Genomic DNA, 18,714 nt, shown 5'->3' with positions numbered 1-18,714 from the left:
CAGACAGTGCAGGGATCCCTCGTGGCCATTCCCCTTCAAAACAAGTATACCGTTTTGGATGCTGTTGGAGGGGGAATGACCTACCAGGGAAAGGCCCTAGCGGCCAGGTCTCTGGCGGAGTCTGGCTTTGGGGCTCAGAAGGGAAGGGGGAGAATAGAAAAGCAATAGTGACTCAATGGTTAGGGGAATAGATAGGAGATTCTGTGGTCGCGAGCGAGACTCCTGGAAGGTATGTTGGTTCCCGGGTGCCAGGGCCAGGATGACTCAGATTGTTTCTTCAGGACCCTTAAGGGGGAGGGGGAGAAGCCAGAAGTCGTGGTGCACATTGGTACCACCGACGTAGGTAGGAAAAGGGGTGTGGATGTAATAAACAAGTTTAGGGAGTTAGGCTGGAAGTTAAAAGCCAGGCAGACATAGTTGTCATCTCTGGTTTGTTGCCGGTGCCATGTGATAGCGAGGCTAGGAATAGGGAGAGAGTGCAGTTGAACACGTGGCTGCAGGAATGGTGTAGGAGGGAGGGCTTTAGGTATTTGGATAATTGGAGCGCATTCTGGGGAAGGTGGGACCTGTACAAGCAGGACAGGTTGCATCCGAACCAGAGGGGCACCAATATCCTGGGGGGGAGGTTTTCTAGTACTCTTCGGGAGGGTTTAAACTAATTTGGCAGGGGAATGTGAACCGGACTTGTAGTCCAGCAACTAAGGTAGCCGAAATTCAGGACGTCAAAGCGTGAGCCAGTGGGGAAGGTAACACTGACAAAGGAGAGTACTTACAGGCACGGAGATGGATTTAAGTGTGTATACTTCAATGCAAGAAGTATCAGGAATAAGGTGGGTGAACTTAAGGCATGGATCGGTACTTGGGACTACGATGTGGTGGCCATCATGGAAACTTGGATAGAAGAGGGGCAGGAATGGTTGCTGGAGGTTCCTGGTTATAGATGTTTCAATAAGATTATGGAGAGTGGTAAAATAGGTGGGGGGGTTGCATTGTTAATTAGAGATAGTATAACAGCTGCAGAAAGGCAGTTCGAGGAGGATCTGCCTACTGAGGTAGTATGGGTTGAAGTCAGAAATAGGAAAGGAGCAGTCAACTTGTTGGGAGTTTTCTATAGGCCCCCCAATAGCATCAGAGATGTGGAGGAACAGATTGGTGAACAGATTTTGGAAAGGTGCAAAAGTCACAGAGTAGTAGTCATGGTGACTTCAACTTCCCAAATATTGAGTGGAAACTCTTTAGATCAAGTAGTTTGGATGGGGTGGTGTTTGTGCAGTGTGTCCAGGAAGCTTTTCTAACACAGCATGTAGATTGTCCGACCAGAGGGGAGGCCATCGTGGATTTGGTACTTGGTAATGAACCAGGGCAAGTGATAGATTTGTTAGTGGGGGAGCATTTTGGAAGTAGTGACCACAATTCTGTGACTTTCACTTTAGTAATGGAGAGGGATAGGTGCATGCAACAGGGCAAGGTTTACAATTGGGGGAAGGGTAAATACGATGCTGTCAGACAAGAACTGAAGTGCATAAGTTGGGAACATAGGCTGTCAGGGAAGGACACAATTGAAATGTGGAACTTGTTCAAGGAACAGATACTACGTGTCCTTGATATGTATGTCCCTGTCAGGCAGGGAAGAGATGGTCGAGTGAGGGAACCATGGTTGACAAGAGAGGTTGAATGTCTTGTTAAGAGGAAGAAGGATACTTATGTAAGGCTGAGGAAACAAGGTTCAGACAGGGCGCTGGAGGGATACAAGATAGCCAGGAGAGAACTGAAGAAAGGGATTAGCAGAGCTAAGAGAGGGCATGAAAAATCTTTGGTGGGTAGAATCATGGAAAACCCCAAAGCCTTTTACACATATATGAGAAATATGAGAATGACTAGAGCGATGGTAGGTCCGATAAAGGACAGTAGCGGGAGATTGTGTATTGAATCTGAAGAGATAGGAGAGGTCTTGAACGAGTACTTTTCTTCAGTATTTACGAATGAGAGGGGCCATATTGTTGGAGAGGACAGTGTGAAACAGACTGGTAAGCTCGAGGAGATACTTGTTAGGAAGGAAGGTGTGTTGGGAATTTTGAAAAACTTGAGGATAGACAAGTCCCCCGGGCCTGATGGAATATATTCAAGGATTCTATGGGAAGCAAGAGATGAAATTGCAGAGCCGTTGGCAATGATCTTTTCGTCCTCACTGTCAACAGGGGTGGTACCAGGGGATTGGAGAGTGGCGAATGTCGTGTCCCTGTTCAAAAAAGGGACTAGGGATAACCCTGGGAATTACAGGCCAGTTAGTCTTACTTCGGTGGTAGGTAAAGTAATGGAAAGGGGACTGAGGGATAGGATTTCTGAGCATCTGGAAAGACACTGCTTGATTAGGGATAGTCAGCACGGATTTGTGAGGGGTAGGTCTTGCCTCACAAGTCTTATTGAATTCTTTGAGGAGGTGACCAAGCATGTGGATGAAGGTAAAGCAGTGGATGTGGTGTACATGGCTTTTAGTAAGGCATTTGATAAGGTTCCCCATGGTAGGCTTATGCAGAAAGTAAGGAGGCATGGGATAGTGGGAAATTTGGCCAGTTGGATAACAAACTGGCTAACTGATAGAAGTCAGCAAGTGGTGATGGATGGCAAATATTCAGCCTGGAACCCAGTTACCGGTGGCGTACCACAGGGATCAGTTCTGGGTCCTCTGCTGTTTGTGATTTTCATTAATGACTTGGATGAGTGATTTGAAGGTTGGGTCAGTAAATTTTCAGATGATACGAAGATTAGTGGAGTTGTGGGTAGTGAGGAGGGCTGTTGTCGGCTGCAAAGAGACATAGATAGGATGCAGAGCTGGGCTGAGAAGTGGCAGATGGAGTTTAACCCTGAAAAGTGTGAGGTTGTCCATTTTGGAAGGACAAATATGAATGCGGAATACAGGGTTAATGGTAGGGTTCTTGGCAATGTGGAGGAGTAGAGAGATCTTGGGGTCTATGTTCATAGATCTTTGAAAGTTGCCACTCAAGTGCATAGAGCTGTGAAGAAGGCCTATGGTGTGCTCGAGTTCATTAGCAGAGGGATTGAATTTAAGAGCCGTGAGGTGCTGATGCAACTGTACAAAACCTTGGTAAGGCCACATTTGGAGTACTGTGTGCAGTTCTGGTCGCCTCATTTTAGGAAGGATGTGGAAGCTTTGGAAAAGTTGCAAAGGAGATTTACCAGGATGTTGCCTGGAATGGAGAGTAGGTCTTACGAGGAAAGGTTGAGGGTGCTAGGCCTTTTCTCATTAGAACGGAGAAGGCTGAGGGGCGACTTGATAGAGGTTTATAAGATGATCAGGGGAATAGATAGAGTAGACAGTCAGAGACATTTTCCCCAGGTGGAACAAACCATTACAAGGGGACATAAATTTAAGGTGAATGGTGGAAGATATAGGGGGGATGTCAGACGTAGGTTCTTTACCCAGAGGGTAGTGGGGGCATGGAATGCACTGCCTGTGGAAGTAGTTGAGTCGGAAACATTAGGGACCTTCAAGCGGCTATTGGATAGGTACATGGATTACGGTAGAATGATGGGGTGTCGATTAATTTGTTCTTAATCTAGGACAAACGTTCGGCACAACATCGTGGGCCGAAGGGCCTGTTCTGTGCTGTATTTTTCTATGATCTATGTTCTAAAATTAGATGTGGGGTGCTGTACCCAGCCAGGCTCTGGTAACATATCATGGCAAGGAACATTACTTTATTGCCCCTGCAGGAGCAGACAAGTGTATCCAAAAGAATGGTCTAGATAGACAATAAGGGAGACAGTAAAAAGATGCCACAGAAGAGACAGAGAAAAAACAACAGACAATTTTGCGCGGGATTGCATCACCTCATTACGTACAGGGGAGCCGGTTCACAGAAAGAAGGGGACAAATGCAACAGAGCGCAGGAGGGCTTGAGGAGGAGATAGAGGGGACATCAGCAGAGGGGGCGTAGGAGGGGGTTGGACCAACCCCAGGAGGGGGCCATCATACTAGTGGTAAAGCTAGCGCTAGGAGGTATGAAGGAGAGGGCCACTGCGGCACATCTCACTCCAACAGAGTGTCTGGCGGTGGGGGGGAAGGGGGGAAGACACAACACCAAGGGGGGGAAAGCAGAGGGTAAGCAGAAGGACTTTGGAGGGTTTATTAACAAAGGGAAACCCCGGAGTGCAGGGGCTCACCCACGTGGCGTACACATAGTTGGTGGCCATGTTGGATGGCCCCCGCACAATAGGAAACCCCGGAGTACGGGGGCCCGGCCTCTTGCTGAGTATGGTGACCGTGGCTATTTTGCAGTGCCCCCTAATATAGGGAAATCCCGGAGTGCAGGGGCGCAGCCACAAGGAAGAATGGGACAAAAAACCCCTATCGGGATAGTCATCTGGAATGTCAGGAGACTTAATGGCCCAGTGAAAAGATCCAGAGCCTTTGCCTACCTGAAAAGTATGAAAGCTGACATGGTCTTCCTCCATGAGACACACCTTAGGAAGAAGGACCGACTGCGGGTAAGGAAGGGGTGGGTGGGACAGACGTATTATTGATGTTACGGAATGATAACCAGGGGGATAATCAGCAATGTCCTAGACGGGGCACTGGTAGTCCTTGTCAAAGTGTACGCTCCCAACTGGGACGACACAGAGTTTATAAAGCAGACCATCATGGAAATCCCAACATAGATACGCACTGGCCAGATCTTGGGGGAGACTTCAACTGTGTACAAGATCCACTGACAGACAGGTGAAACCCTGGAATCTGGAAAACAGCAGGCATGGCTAGATAACTGGGAACATATATGGAACAGATGGGGACAGTGGACCCATGACAGTTCATGCACCCAGGTGAGAAGGAATTTTCTTTTTTCTCAAAAGTACACAAGTATACCCGCATTGACTTCTTTGTGGTGGGGAAATGGGTGCTTCAAGAGATAATGAGGGTGGAATACGCCGTGATTGTAATCAAATTCACCATCCGAGGGTCAGAGTATGGTTTCCAGAAAGAGACCAGAGAAACAGGAGGGATGGAAAACAAATATCAGAGGGCCTTAAGCAAGGCGACAAGTAACGGATCCCCCAAAGAAACACCGGAAATTAGATGGGAGGGGGTGGGAAAAGAGAAGGGGGTGGGGCCAGATGACAAAGGGAAGGAAGGGAAGGGGAAAACACTGCACATATGTAAATAGAAGATTTATGGCGCATGGTATAATTTTTTAAAAATACATTGAGATTACCCAATTCTTTTTTTCCAATTAAGGGACAATTTAGCATGGCCAATCCACCTACCCTGAACATCTTTAGGATGTGGGGGTGAGATTCCCACAGACAGAAGGGGCTGTTTAGCACACTGGGCTAAATCGCTGGCTTTGAAAGCAGACCAAGGCAGGCCAGCAGCACCGTTCAATTCCTGTACCAGCCTCCCCGAACAGGCGCCGGAATGTGGCGACTAGGGGCTTTTCACAGTGACTTCATTTGAAGCCTACTCGTGACAATAAGCGATTTTCATTTCATTTCATTCAATGTGCAAACTTCACACTGACAGTGACCCAGGGCCGGGATCGAACCCGTGTTCTCTGCACCATGAGGCAGCAGTGCTAACCACTGCGCCACCGTGCCGCCCGCTGACTGAGTAACCTGGGAAAGGATCCTCAAAACAACAAAAGGTGGCGGTGGGGGTCAATGCCTAGGGAAATGTCTTGTATATTGTACCCAATGTACATTCAACCAGGGTATATGTAGTGTATAAAATGTAAACCTTCAATAAAAACATTCTTTTAAAAAGATCTTAGTCAAGGATTTCATACGAGAGCCACCTTTCGTGCGACTGCTCAGCTCATTGCAGCCAGCGAAAGTCCGTCACGGTCTGACAGCATCTGTAGAGAGAGAATGGAGCTAACATTTCGAGTCTGGTTGACTCTGTCAAAGCGCGGAAATGTCTGAAAAGTAAACTGGACCCCAAAAGTGCAGCCTTAAAGTACAAGACCTATTTCTCTGTTCTTCAGTCCCTTATTATCCTATCTGTCAACCAGCCCTTACCCTGGTCTCTGAACAGTTCTTTTTTTGGAATTAAGGGGGTTTGGGATAGAGCGTGGGCCTGGCTGGGGTGCTCTTTCGAAGGGTTGGTGCAGACTCGATGGGCCAAATGGCCTCCTTCTGCACTGTAGGGATTCTATGATAGTAAGACACCTATCCTGAAGTAAGTGACTGTGAAATAAAGTTTTTTTTAAAAGAAAAGTGCACAAGTGGTTTCAGAGAATTATTGTTCAGGCCAGACAATTAAATTGAAGCTTGGGTTTGTATCATCTTTTCAGGGTACCTCAAACATGTTTTCAATGTTGTTGTTCCAAGATATTTTTCTTCCTATCTCCTCAGGTTGTTTGTGGACATGTAAGTCTGCTGACTTAGAAAATATCATAATTGTGCATACTTTACACATAAAGTTGGGGTGGCATGGTGGCACAGTGGTTAGCACTGATGCCTCATGGTGCCGCAGTGGTTAGCACTGATGCCTCATGGTGCTGATGACCCGGGGTCGATCCCGACCCCGAGTCACAGTCTGTGTGGAGTTTGCACATTCTCCCCGTGTCTGCGTGGGTCTCACCCCCACAACCCAAAGATGTGCAGGGTAGGTGGGCTGACCATGCTAAATTGCCCCTTAATTGGAAAAAAACAGTTGGGTACTTTAAATTTATGTTAAAAAAGCATTACACATAAAGTGTACATCTCATAAACTTGACATTGAGAATAAAGACTATGGAGGGCTGCTTATGTACATTGCTCTGTACTATGCTCTGTGCTGCACACAGAGACAGAACTTACCTTGAACTGCCAGCTACACAATCCTCTTCTATCAAGTATGTGTACCGTCTTGGGGCAATGCATCGCGCTGCTCACATCCACATTGTAACCTGTCGGACAGGAGGTCTGCTGGATTTGGTAGAAATGTGCTGATTGGATAGCTGACTAAGTAAAAACTTACATTTTGTCATGCGACACTAGTGAAGATCCCACCTTATATTGATTTAGAACAACTGATCAAGACTGGTACCGGTTTGAACTGGTAACGATTATCTATTAGTTTTGATCTCACTTACTCAATAACCTGGGACTTAAGACAGACAAATCTCCAGGCCCTGATAGCTTCCCTCGCCTCCTCATTATTAAAAACGGTTGGGAAACTGCACATGTATTAGTCATAATTTTCCAAAGCATTCTAGATTTGGGAATTGTGCCTTCGGTTATAAAATGGAATGTTCTCTTGAATTTAGAAAGCTTACAGGTGACATGATGAAATGATGGAAAGATTTGTTAGAGTAAATACAGATAATGGCTGATCTCTACATTCAGCACAATTTTCTGCTTCGATCTATATTCCTTGATGTCTTCATTTAATGATACCATGCCATAATAGCCTGACTTAAAAATTGACCTAGCATCCACCAGCTTTGAGGGAATGGTCGTGGTGGTTGGGGGGGGGGGGCGGGGGGATAGTGGGGCATAATCTCAAAATGAGAGCTAAATGATTCAGGGGTGAAATCAGGATTTACCACTTCATTGAAGGATGAAAATCTGGAATTGCGTTGTCTTCGTTCCTCCCCCCCCCCCCCCCCCCCCCCCCCCCCCCCTCCCCCCCAACCACCACGACAATTCCCCCAAAGCTGGTGGATGCTAGGTCAATTTTCAAGTCAGGCTATTATGGCATGTTATCATTAAATGAAGACATCAAGGAATATAGATCGAAGCAGAAAATTGTGCTGAATGTAGAGATCAGCCATTATCTTGCTGAATATCAGAACAGAATCGGGACTGAATAACTTACACCTGGTCCTATGACAATAACAGGAACCATCTTGCCCAGTATTTCCAGCCCTCCTCCTCCTCTCACGGATAATCAAGATGTGCCCATAGTGAGACAAATGTCTATTGCTGGCTTGTAAATGATACAACACTACCCTGATCCTGGATTATCCTGTGGAGTTAGGAGCAGAGGTTGCATGCTACCATTCTGGCCACACTTATGCTGTTAACAGCAGGGGGCTGTGAATTTTCTACCCCAAAGTTCTGAGTCGGAATACCTGAAATTGAGCCTTGGGGAGGCTTCTAAGGAAAGTCCACGCGATGGTCAGGTCAGACAAGTTCTCCAGCGTGGTTGTGAATGTACATAGCAAAGTGACATTCCCGCCTTCTGTTGCATTTAAATGGCTGTGCTTCACCGTCACCTCAACAGCAAACACACATCCTGAGAAACAAGCAGACCCAATAATGATCAGCAGATCCTCGCTGCTAAATTGAACTAACACACTGTAACATGTAGATTGTCACATGATATATATAAAACAGAAGGGGAATCAGCAATACTGTTCCCACACAGAACCATAATATATTATAAATATTCCTTTAGGATTAAATCTGTATGCTTTAGATTATATTACTGTCTTTATCTTAGGTGGCAAACACATTCCTAGAATTATGTTGAAATATGTAAAGATGATAGATGGAACTGATGAACATTCTGCTATGATGAGGTTGAAGACAAATCCATTTTACTTTGCAGCATATGCTTGACTGAACATAAATAGTAATTCCAGATATTGGGTTGGATATTGGGCAGGAAGTATGTGTCAGAAAAATCCCCGGACTGGCATGCCACCCTCGGGAGAATGTACCGACAAGGACTGGATTTTCAGTGTGGAGGCTGTTCAAATGTGGCTATAGCTGGGCCAGCTGACCCAGGAAAAGTTTCAGAGATGTCCAGGTGGGCTGCTGGGGAAGAGGCAGTCTATTTAAAAGGCCTGCCCTGGGATCTCTTTCTAGTTATAATAAAAATAGAAAGGTCCTCCAGCCCTCATCTCTCATATCCCTCACTCCCACACATTCCCCACTTCCATGCATGCCGCCATATGGCCTCTCATGTCCCCAGGTCAAGGTGTGGCACTTACATGCCCATTCATCCACTATACACTGTAAAGAAGCAATGAACCCTATAGGGGTTAGCTTGACTAACTCTATCATTTTAGTGCTCTGATGGATATCTGGGCTCTCAGACAAAAATATATAATTAACCTGTTGAAACACCTGGGCTCCAGGGAAAACATTGCTTGATTGGCTGATCTGGCTCTCTGACCTGTGCTGTCAATTCACAATATTTATTTACACAAGATAAAGATAGTTCAAGTGCTTGCAGTTTTTGCTGTTGATACTTCAAAGAGTCTGGATGATTGACACTTTTATTGGCTTGAGGTTAAAAAGTGTACTTTTTAAAGAAGGTGTAAGGTTATCAATGAATGACTTTTTAAAAAAGTTATTTTTGCATATACAACTGTCATTAGAGGGTTAATTCTTCTACATTGTGTACAATGGGCGAATGGGCATGGAATTCGATCAGTCTATCATGGAACTAATTTGTTTAGCTCAAATGCATGAAATCATTTCAATCAGAATTAACATGAACAATCATTGAAATGTCCAAAAATACTTTCATTGACAACAGCATGCTGATTCAGATACCTACCTGAATATTAATTTACGTCTTCGTATTCTAGTGCCCTGTGAATATAACTCTCAGAAATTAAAGATTAATTTATTAGAAACCTTACAGGTTACAGTAATGATATCCTTTGATAGAATGGTCAAAAATCCCAAAATGTATCAACATCTAATCAGTACGAACGAGAAAATATAGGTAACATTGTTTTGTAGGACATAGGTGGTCAGGCCAATTCTAGTACCTCTACTATACTGTTGCAGTGTTGCTACCTGTCAGTGAGGAAAGATGGAATTTGGGACTTCTGGTGTCAGTGGCTCATTGCACTGACAGTGAAATCAGTCAGACAGTGAACAGGTTCTTAGGTGGAAAAAGTGGAGAGAAAGAACAGTACAACAGTTTGCTACCCAATCTCCTACCACTTCTTAAAAGACAGCTCAAAGCAGCTATAGCTACGCAGAGTTACTTATTCAAAGAGGCTTTTATGTCAAGTGTTACACAGATCTGATTCATGTTTTCAGTCTTGAAAAGTTGCTAAAGGCAGCAATTCAGATCTCTAGGACAGAGAAGCACATTTACAACAATATGAATCAACTGTTCAGGGATTAGGAAATTGAAGAACAACTTATACAGCATAACAATCCAATTCCAGAGGTCTGAGAGCTGGAGTATAATTTATACACTGATACTGTATAGTTTGTACTGGATCAAATGGTCTGAGGTGTGATAAATTAACTCATACGGATGACTGTTCAGTTGGTCAGCATTTTATACAGTGGATTGATTACATTTTCAGGAACCCAAGAAGTGTTGAAGAAACTTTTACAGTGAACTGATCAACTGCTGAGACATTGGAGAAATGAAAGATCTTGAGCGGTTCATTCTGCACTAGCACTGGTTGGAGCCAAAGAGTTATAATAGGGTGTTATGTCACTGCATGAGGTAAATCTTCAATGAAGAAGGAATTAAAGAATTGAATACTGAAATAAATCTTACACAAAAACACTTTGGTTTTGTCAGACTCAGACTATAATTCAGTAGAGTACGGTGCATGTCAATGCTTGAACAGGAGAATAGTGACAGCACATTTACACTTTTTATTCTGAGATTTGCCACTCAACATCTGAACATGCAAATGTACAGGTTAGGAGGAGAAAGACTTTCATCCCTTCAGTACTGCTCCGTCATTCAATAAGATCATGGCAGATGTGGTTGTGACCTCAACGCTACCACTATCCTGCCTACCCCTGAATCTATCGACATCTGTCTCAAAATATTCAATGACCCTGCCTCTACCTTTCTCTTGCCTTTACCATTCTCTGGAGAAGAGAGTTCCACAGACCCACCATCTCCTGAGAGAAATTAACTCTCCTCATCTCGTTCTTAAATGGGCCACCTGTTAGGAATTTGGGAAACTAACGAGGTTAATAGTGAGCTTGAGATGAAAATCAAATAACAGACAAGTAATAAGATTTGCAGGAGTCTACAGGAATAATGAGATGTGATTTGCTCAGTAACAAGATTAGCAGGAATCCAGAGACATTGGGGTGTAAATGGTCATAACAGGAACATTGTTTATCAGAGATCAGTGGTACTAAACAAATAATAACTTTTAAAGGCAAGAGGCTGGGTTCTCCGCCGTCGGGATGCTCCATTTTGCCAGCAGCCCGGGTTTCCCGACGGCCTGGGGCTGCCCCACAATGGGAAAATCCATTGACCAGCCGGTGAAACAGAGCATCCTGCCAGTGTGCTGAAGAGAAATCTGGCGCAGGGGGCGGAAAAATCCAGCCCAAGGAATTTGAGAAATGTAGACAGCTGAATCCACCGGGTGGGATATCAAAGAGACTGAACAGTATGACTGCCAGCACCCTCATTGAGAAGGAGGTTAGCTCCAACAGTCAGACAGGCCAGTTCCATCTATGATCCGAGCCACGGAGGTCTGTTCCATCTAACATTTGGAACCACGGCAGATTGCAGATATTCTCCTCTAAAAGAGGAAGTTTCATGCCTTCGCTGACCCAGGAAGAGTCATTTCTCAGAATTGATCACTTATTTTGTGGTAACTATTAGCTGGATTTGACCTACATAGATTTACCAAAATTGGATGTTGTTTGGGAAAAGGGTTTCTCAGAGTTCAGGGAGCGATTTCAGGAACAAGAGACAACTTCAGATAAAACAGTGCTTTTACTTCTTCATATACTTGACTGTAATAGTGTATAGTAGTCTTTTGTTGTGTGTTGTTTTCTTTTACTTTAATAAATACTCTTTATTAATTGTTTACACAATGACTGGATGATTCCTCATTGGGTTGAACATTGTTCCTCACAGTATGCCAAACAAAGAATTGCATTGGTAAGATATAATGAGTTGAATGCTTCAGCAATTAGTGCTGGGGCCTAAACTATTTATTATATCAATGATTTGGAGGAAGGGACCAAATGGTTTGTTGCTAAATTTACTGTTGACAGGAAGATAGGTCAAAAAGTAAATTGTCAAAAGGACATAAGGGATTTGCAAAGGGAGATAGGTTAACTGAGTGGGGAAAAAAGTAGTATGATGTACGAGTCTGCTGCTCAAGAGTATGAAACTGTAAGTTTCAAAAAAAAATTCCTTATTCGCCCTGAAATTTCACACAGTGGGAGGGAAATGCAAAATCTGAAACTGCTAATACTGTATAAAAACCAAGTGGCAATCATTCCCAGAAAGCAGAGGGATCTAAGAGTGAGGAAGTTCAGTTTATAATAAAATCATTAGGTTCAACGTCGCAACGTGCTAGCAAGGTCTAAGCTTGGAAGGTGCTGCTACTGTTTGTTAATAATTAATCCATCGGCAGAAAGCACCTTTTACAAAATGTCAACCATTTTAGAATTCAGTAATTGCATCTTTGTTCATGTGGCAGGGAGTAAGTTTCTGATTTGCATTTGTGGGCCTGGCTATCCAGCTTTTACAATGCAAACCTCGATGACCAGCATTTCTATCTGGGTGCACCACAGACATAAAACTTTAGCAAACTAAGGTACGAGGCCAGGGAAGCCCCTGTATACCTTCTCACACAGTGCAATGTATATAACAAGCAGAAGAGATTTGACTCTGAGAAAGGCGAGGCATGGCGGCTTTGTCCTCCCCCAAAAAGGTAAATATATACAAGAAGAGGCGTTAGATTCTCTGGGTAGAAAAGTGAGATATAGCAACAGCCAGATGTTGTTGAAGTTGTTGACTTAAAAGCATTGCTGCAGTTATTTTTAAATACATTCAGATAGATATATAAGTATGTTTGGAGTTTTGTTTTAAAAGAACTTGAAGCCACAGTTATCTATGTTTAATTGGGTCTTCAGCTGCACATGTCCTGAAAACGTACATTGACTTGACTGTCCAGTATTTTCTCTTTTGTTTCAGATTCCAGCATCCGCAGTGATTTGCTTTCATCATTGACTCCCTGAAACACTTTTTCTGTCATGCTATTTCCAGCATGATATTTCTGTAATGCCAATTTTCATTGTACTATTTCAGTCACTCTGTTTCCATTACACCAATCTGTTTGTGATGCTTAAGTTCCCTATTTCAAGCCATTACTTCTGCATACTTCCCCTTGGCTCATTCTTTCCATGTGACTCATTCCAGAATTAGTCCTTTCAGCTACCAGTCTCTTATCTGCTGGTTTAAACTGCTCTACCCGAGTCCTGTCAGAATTGGGTCACTTACCAAACCCAAACCTCGCTATCTCTCCCCATACCATGTGTCAGCTACTACCTGCTACCCTCTCCATTCTCAACCCGCTGGCCACTTGTAACCTGCTTCCTCCCTTGGAGCTGGTGTCTTTATCCTGCTCCAGACCTGTTGATGCCACCTCGTCCCACACTTCCTTCTTCTGCTCCCGCATGCCCAAAGAGCCAATACTTCCTTCAACCCTTGTCACTCCCTACAGCAAGCCAGCCACCTACTGTGTTTTAGAAAACCTGTCTTCAGGTCAAAGAGGTAGGCTTTGAGAAACATCCTTAAAAAAGAAAGAGGAAAAGAGGCGGAAAGATATAGGGATGGTATTCTGGAGTTGCGAGTCTAAACAGCTTAAGATACAGCCAGAATGGATTGATTAAAATGTGGGGTGGGGGTTGGGGGGGGGGTTAAAAAGCCGGAATTGAAGGGCTGGAGGAGATTACAGAGATAGAGAGGGGGTGAAGCCATGAAAGGAGCTGAAAACCAATATAAGAATTTAAAAATTGAGGCATTGTTTAACAGGGAGTCAGTGTAGGTCAGGTCAGTGAGCACAGGGGTGATAGGGGGATTGGGTCTTGCTGCAAGATAGAAATTCTAGAGCAGAGGTCAGCGTGACCCAAAGGTTGTGTATTAACATTCCACTCCTACTCCATCCAGAATCACAAAACACCACTCTTACCCCCCCCTTAACTCCAAATATCACTGCTCCTCAGACTTCATGCTTTGTCTCCTCTCAACACCACCAAATTGTGCAACCATTTTCCTCTGTACTTTTACATGGCACTGATCTTCCTTACCATGTGCCGCTGCATTCTCAATTTTAGAAAAAATTATAAAATCGAAACGATATTTAATGATAATCAAAACAATTAATATATGGACATAATCAAAAAGATAATTTTGCATATTCATTGTAAATCAGTGGCCTTGATAACTAGCCCACTTAATTGGCCAGAGACATTCACTCCCTCCACGACTAATGCACAGCCGTATGTATCACCTACAAGATGCACTGCAGGAACTCACCAAGTTTCCTCAGGTAGCACTTTCCAAACCCACAACTGCTACCATTTAGAAGGGCAGCACATACCTGGGAACACCACCAGCTGGACATTCCTCTGCAAGCCACTCGCCATCCTGACTTAGAATTACATAATAATAATAATAATATAATAATCGCTTATTGTCACAAGTAGGCTTCAATGAAGTTACTGTGAAAAGCCCCTAGTCGCCACATTCCGGCGCCTGTTCGGGGAGGCCGGTACGGGAATTGAACCCGCACTGTTGGTATTGTTCTGCATTACAAGCCAGCTTTTAGCCCACAATGCTATACTAGCCCCTAATAATAACCTTTTATTGTCACAAGTATGAAGTTACTGTGAAAAGCCCCTAGTCACCACATTCCGGTGCCTGTTTGGGTAAGCTGGTATGGGAATTGGACCCGCGCTGCTGGCCTTGTTCTGCATCACAAACCAGCTGTCTAGCTAACATTGAGGGCCCTGGGGTGGCATGGTGGCGCAGTGGTTAGCACTGCTGGCCCACGCCGCCAAGGACCCCGGGTTCCATGTGGAGTTTTCACATTCTCCCCGTGTCTGCGCTTGTCTCAACCCCACAAGGGGAGGCAGTGGCATAGTGGTATTGACACTGGACTAGTAATTCAGAGACCCAGGGTAATGCTCTGGAGTCTTGGGTTCAAATCCCGCCATGGTAGATGATGAAATTTGAATTCACTAAAATATTGAATTGGAAGTCTAATAATGACCAGGAAACCATTGCCGATTGTTGTAAAAACCCACCTGGTTTACTAATTTCTTTCAGGGAAGGAAATCTGCTGCCCTTACTTGGTCTGGCCTACATGTGACTCCAGGCCCACACAGCGATGCGGTTGACTCTTAACTGCCTCCATTGAAATGGTCTAGCAAGCGATTCAAGGGCAATTAGGGATGGGCAACAAATGCTGGCCCAGCCTACACCGAATTTAAAATACACCAAAGATGTGTAAGGTAGATGGATTGGCCACGCTACATTGCCTCTTAATTGAAAAAAGAATGGGTACTTTAAATTTATTTTTAAAAAGCAATGTATTGCCATTCATTCATTGTCACTGGGTCAAAGTCCTGGAACTTCCTCCCTAAAACACCAAATGGCCCGCAGCAATTCACTCCCACCTTCTCAAGGAAAATTGGGGATGGGCAATAAATGCTGATCTAGGCAGCGACACCCACATCCCATGAATTAATTAAACAACTTATTGTATGTTAAATGGTGCAAAACAACATATCCTTTTATTTCTCATGCACAAAACTAATAAACATATAGTTATTTAGATGGAGATACCACAGTCCACTCATGCATGTTTGTTGTCACAACATCAGCCTTACATTGACAGTCACTAATATTTTGATGTTTACTGACACAAAATTTCCAAAGTTCTTCAGATTTGATATTACTATTTTTATTGACAAAAAAAAATTGGATCATTAACTTCGCTGGGGCAGAAACTGGCCACCTACCTTGTGCCGTATATTCTAGGCATCGTTCCCTTTAGTGTTTCAAAATCAAGACACAACACAGTTTCTTACTCTCTTCTACTCATTCTTTCCCGGAACCTTATTATTTCCCCGAACCTCCAAATTGTGGCGCTCCATGGGAAGAAGTCCATGGGAAGAACCTTCAAATTCACAGAATCCGATAGGCTACCCATTACATATTCTACTCTATTCGATAGAACCCATTTTACACCTGTGTCAAAGGTGAAAGGTCGGGCATTCCCATAATTCTCGTAGTTTTAAACAAGCTTCATATTGATTGATGTACTTTGTTTTCTTTGCTATCTTCATATATGGCTACATCATAGATTTATGGACCATGTTCTTTCACTTTGGTTTTTCAGTAAAAGACAAGACTTAAAATAATAGATGGAAACAAGTTTGCTGATTTAAAAAAGAAAATGTTTTATTATTTCTTAGCATTCACTAATCGGATTATACAACTGATTTGTGGATCAGCTGCTGAAAAGTTCTGAAAGGGCCAGGACATGAAAACAGGGGGGAACAATAAAGAGAGAGAAAAAATAAACTAAATTTAAAATGCAGGAGAAGAGAATGTTTATTCTCCAGCATGAATCAGGTCAATTGCTGCCACTTGCCTGTCTTAGGTTTTTTTCCTCAAGAAAATAATTTTTTTATCATCACGACAGCAACTTATAAATAAGTCTTTTGAACCGACAGAACTGAAACAATGGAGCATATGATTGTAAAGATCAGAGATACTTTTTATAAAACCCATTCAGGACAAATGATTGGGAACCCTTAACCTTGACTCCTAATATCCGCCCCTCAAAGAATTCAAAATCCGTTTAACTGCTAAGCTATTTTTAGCATCGGTTTGCGACCACATAAATCCTACTTTCTTGTTACTTTTATTGAGGGTCATAAGTGATTGACCAAGGCTGTTGATACAGGAAAAATCAACGTTGAATGATAACAATAGCAGGAATATTTGCCTCAGTGTTAGGCGGTGGATTATTTATGTTTAATATCCAGCATTGACTCAGAACACAGCTTGACGTCAAATAGCTTGACTTCAAAAATAGTTCCAATCAAAATAGAAAAATTGTCCCCGTGTGGTATGGGAGCACCATGTGGATTACATGGGAGAAACAAAAATGCATTCTTCACAAAAAGCAGAGCAGGTTCCTTCTTGTTAAAAAGAACCGCCATTGTTACCTCGTTGACCCCTTAAGATCACATTAAGGGGCTTGAGCCTTAACTAGAGAAATTAGACACAGCACCTTTCTATTTTGAGAAACAATTAATAAACATTTAATATCTCTCATTTTTAGTTACAGATTGCAACTTCAATTATTTATTTTTACTAATCATATTAAGCTCGAATAGTAATCATACAGAATCAGAAACCATGAAGGATCAAAAATCACGAAAATTGCACAATTCAGTAGTGATCTGTTTGCACTCATTGAAATATGTTACATGATGAGGGCCTTTCTTGACCAAAAGCAGTACCTTTGTAACTTATGAGAAAAATAGCCAAATAACACGCCCCACAGATGTGCAAATTTGATACTGTCCATTATTCAAATCAAGACACACAATAAGACAATTTTCTTCACATACCTGTAAATCCAATTAAAGTCACTAACAATCGCAATCGGAATGTCGACATCTTTGTGTTAATTGGAACCATAAAATAGCACGGAGTGGAACAATTGGTTTGCTAGTCCTTCTCAATCAGCACTGCAGTGCTTTCTGCGGGGTTGGTTGGTTTCACTCATTTATCATTTCTTGATCTCCACGGCAAACATACGTTTCATTTTCTGGGGTGTGTATGTGTTTTAATTTCACCAGTTGCAAATTGTAGACATCCAGTCATGTTTGTGACAGTCAAACACTTGGTATGTTTCCAGATTCTATCTGCTTCCATTAGTGTTAAACTTCACAGTTATAATAACTGAAATTATTGGCTGGCTATTGTCTGACAAATCTGCATAAATCTCTCCAACAGACAAATCTAGTTCATTCATATAGCGCTAAGCTAATGACAATGAGGTTTTGGGTGACGTTTCCCTTCCTGCGCCTACTGTTGCACAGGTAGACTTTAATCTATTACCATAGCGAGGTTTTTCCCGGAACCGGTCATTGCCCTGTTGCCAGTGACTTATAGCTTACAGGGCATTACTCTGCATCAAGCCTCTGCGCCACAAGATGTCCGTTTGGGCGGCACTGTGGTACAGTGGTTAGCATTGCTCACAGCGCCAGGGACCTGGGTTCAATTTGGACCTTGGGTCACTGTGTGGAATTTGTACATCCTCCCTGTGTGTGCGTGGGTTTCCTCCGGGTGCTCCGGTTTCCTCCCACACTCCAAAGATGTGCAGGTTAGGTGGATTGGCCCTTAGTTTCCAGGGATAAGCAGGTTAAATTATGAGGTTACGGGGATAGGGCAGGCTGGACAGGGCAGTGGACATGGTAGAGTGCTCATTCAAAGGGTCGGTGCAGATTCTTTTTTTTAACAAACAATTTTATTGAGGTACTTTAGGCATATAGAAAAAGTGACATTGTACAGTACAAAAAAAAGAAGTCAAGACACAAATTAAACATAGTGCAAACCACGGCTCTGTTCACGCACGGACCTGCCTCAATATCTCCCTACTCTACTCTACCCTACCTACCCCCCCCCCCCCCCCTCCCCACTGATGCTTACTCCTTTGCGAATAAGTCAATAAATAGCTGCCACCTTCGGACGAACCCTAATAGCGAAACTCTCAAGGCGAACTTGACTTTCTCCAGGCCAAGACAGCTCACCATGTCCGATAGCCATACCTCAGCCCTCGGGGGCTTTGAGTCCCTCCATGCTAACAATATTCGTCACTGGGCTACCAGGGAAGCAAAGGCCAAGACGTCGGCCTCTCTCTCTCCCTGGACTCCCGGGTCCTCCGAAACCCCAAAGATTGCCACCTCCGGGCTCATTACCACCCGAGTTCAATACCCGGGACATGACAT

At 43.6% G+C, this 18,714-nt stretch overlaps 1 protein-coding gene across 2 annotated transcripts in view; it reads right to left on the bottom strand.

The window, feature by feature from the left end:
• The window catches only part of LOC119952491 (V-set and immunoglobulin domain-containing protein 1-like), a 53,817-nt gene extending 36,308 nt beyond the window's left edge, over positions 1–17,509 (bottom strand). Inside the window, exons 1-3 of one of the 2 annotated variants that reach the window (XM_038776300.1) lie at positions 17,332–17,509; positions 8,073–8,236; positions 6,817–6,924 (exon numbers count right to left, since the gene is read on the bottom strand). In XM_038776300.1, the coding sequence (XP_038632228.1) occupies positions 6,817–6,924; positions 8,073–8,236; positions 17,332–17,401 (342 nt within the window). In that variant the 5' untranslated portion in view covers positions 17,402–17,509. The remainder of the gene's footprint in view (positions 1–6,816; positions 6,925–8,072; positions 8,237–17,331) is intronic. The other variant, XM_038776301.1, reaches the window with a different exon arrangement.
• Between the last annotated feature and the right edge of the window lie 1,205 nt (positions 17,510–18,714).

This window comes from Scyliorhinus canicula, chromosome 17 (assembly GCF_902713615.1).
Source record: "Scyliorhinus canicula chromosome 17, sScyCan1.1, whole genome shotgun sequence".
Classification (NCBI taxonomy): Eukaryota; Metazoa; Chordata; class Chondrichthyes; order Carcharhiniformes; family Scyliorhinidae; genus Scyliorhinus; species Scyliorhinus canicula.
Note: the sequence above shows the minus strand (reverse complement) of the source record. Positions and strands in the feature narration are given on the sequence as shown.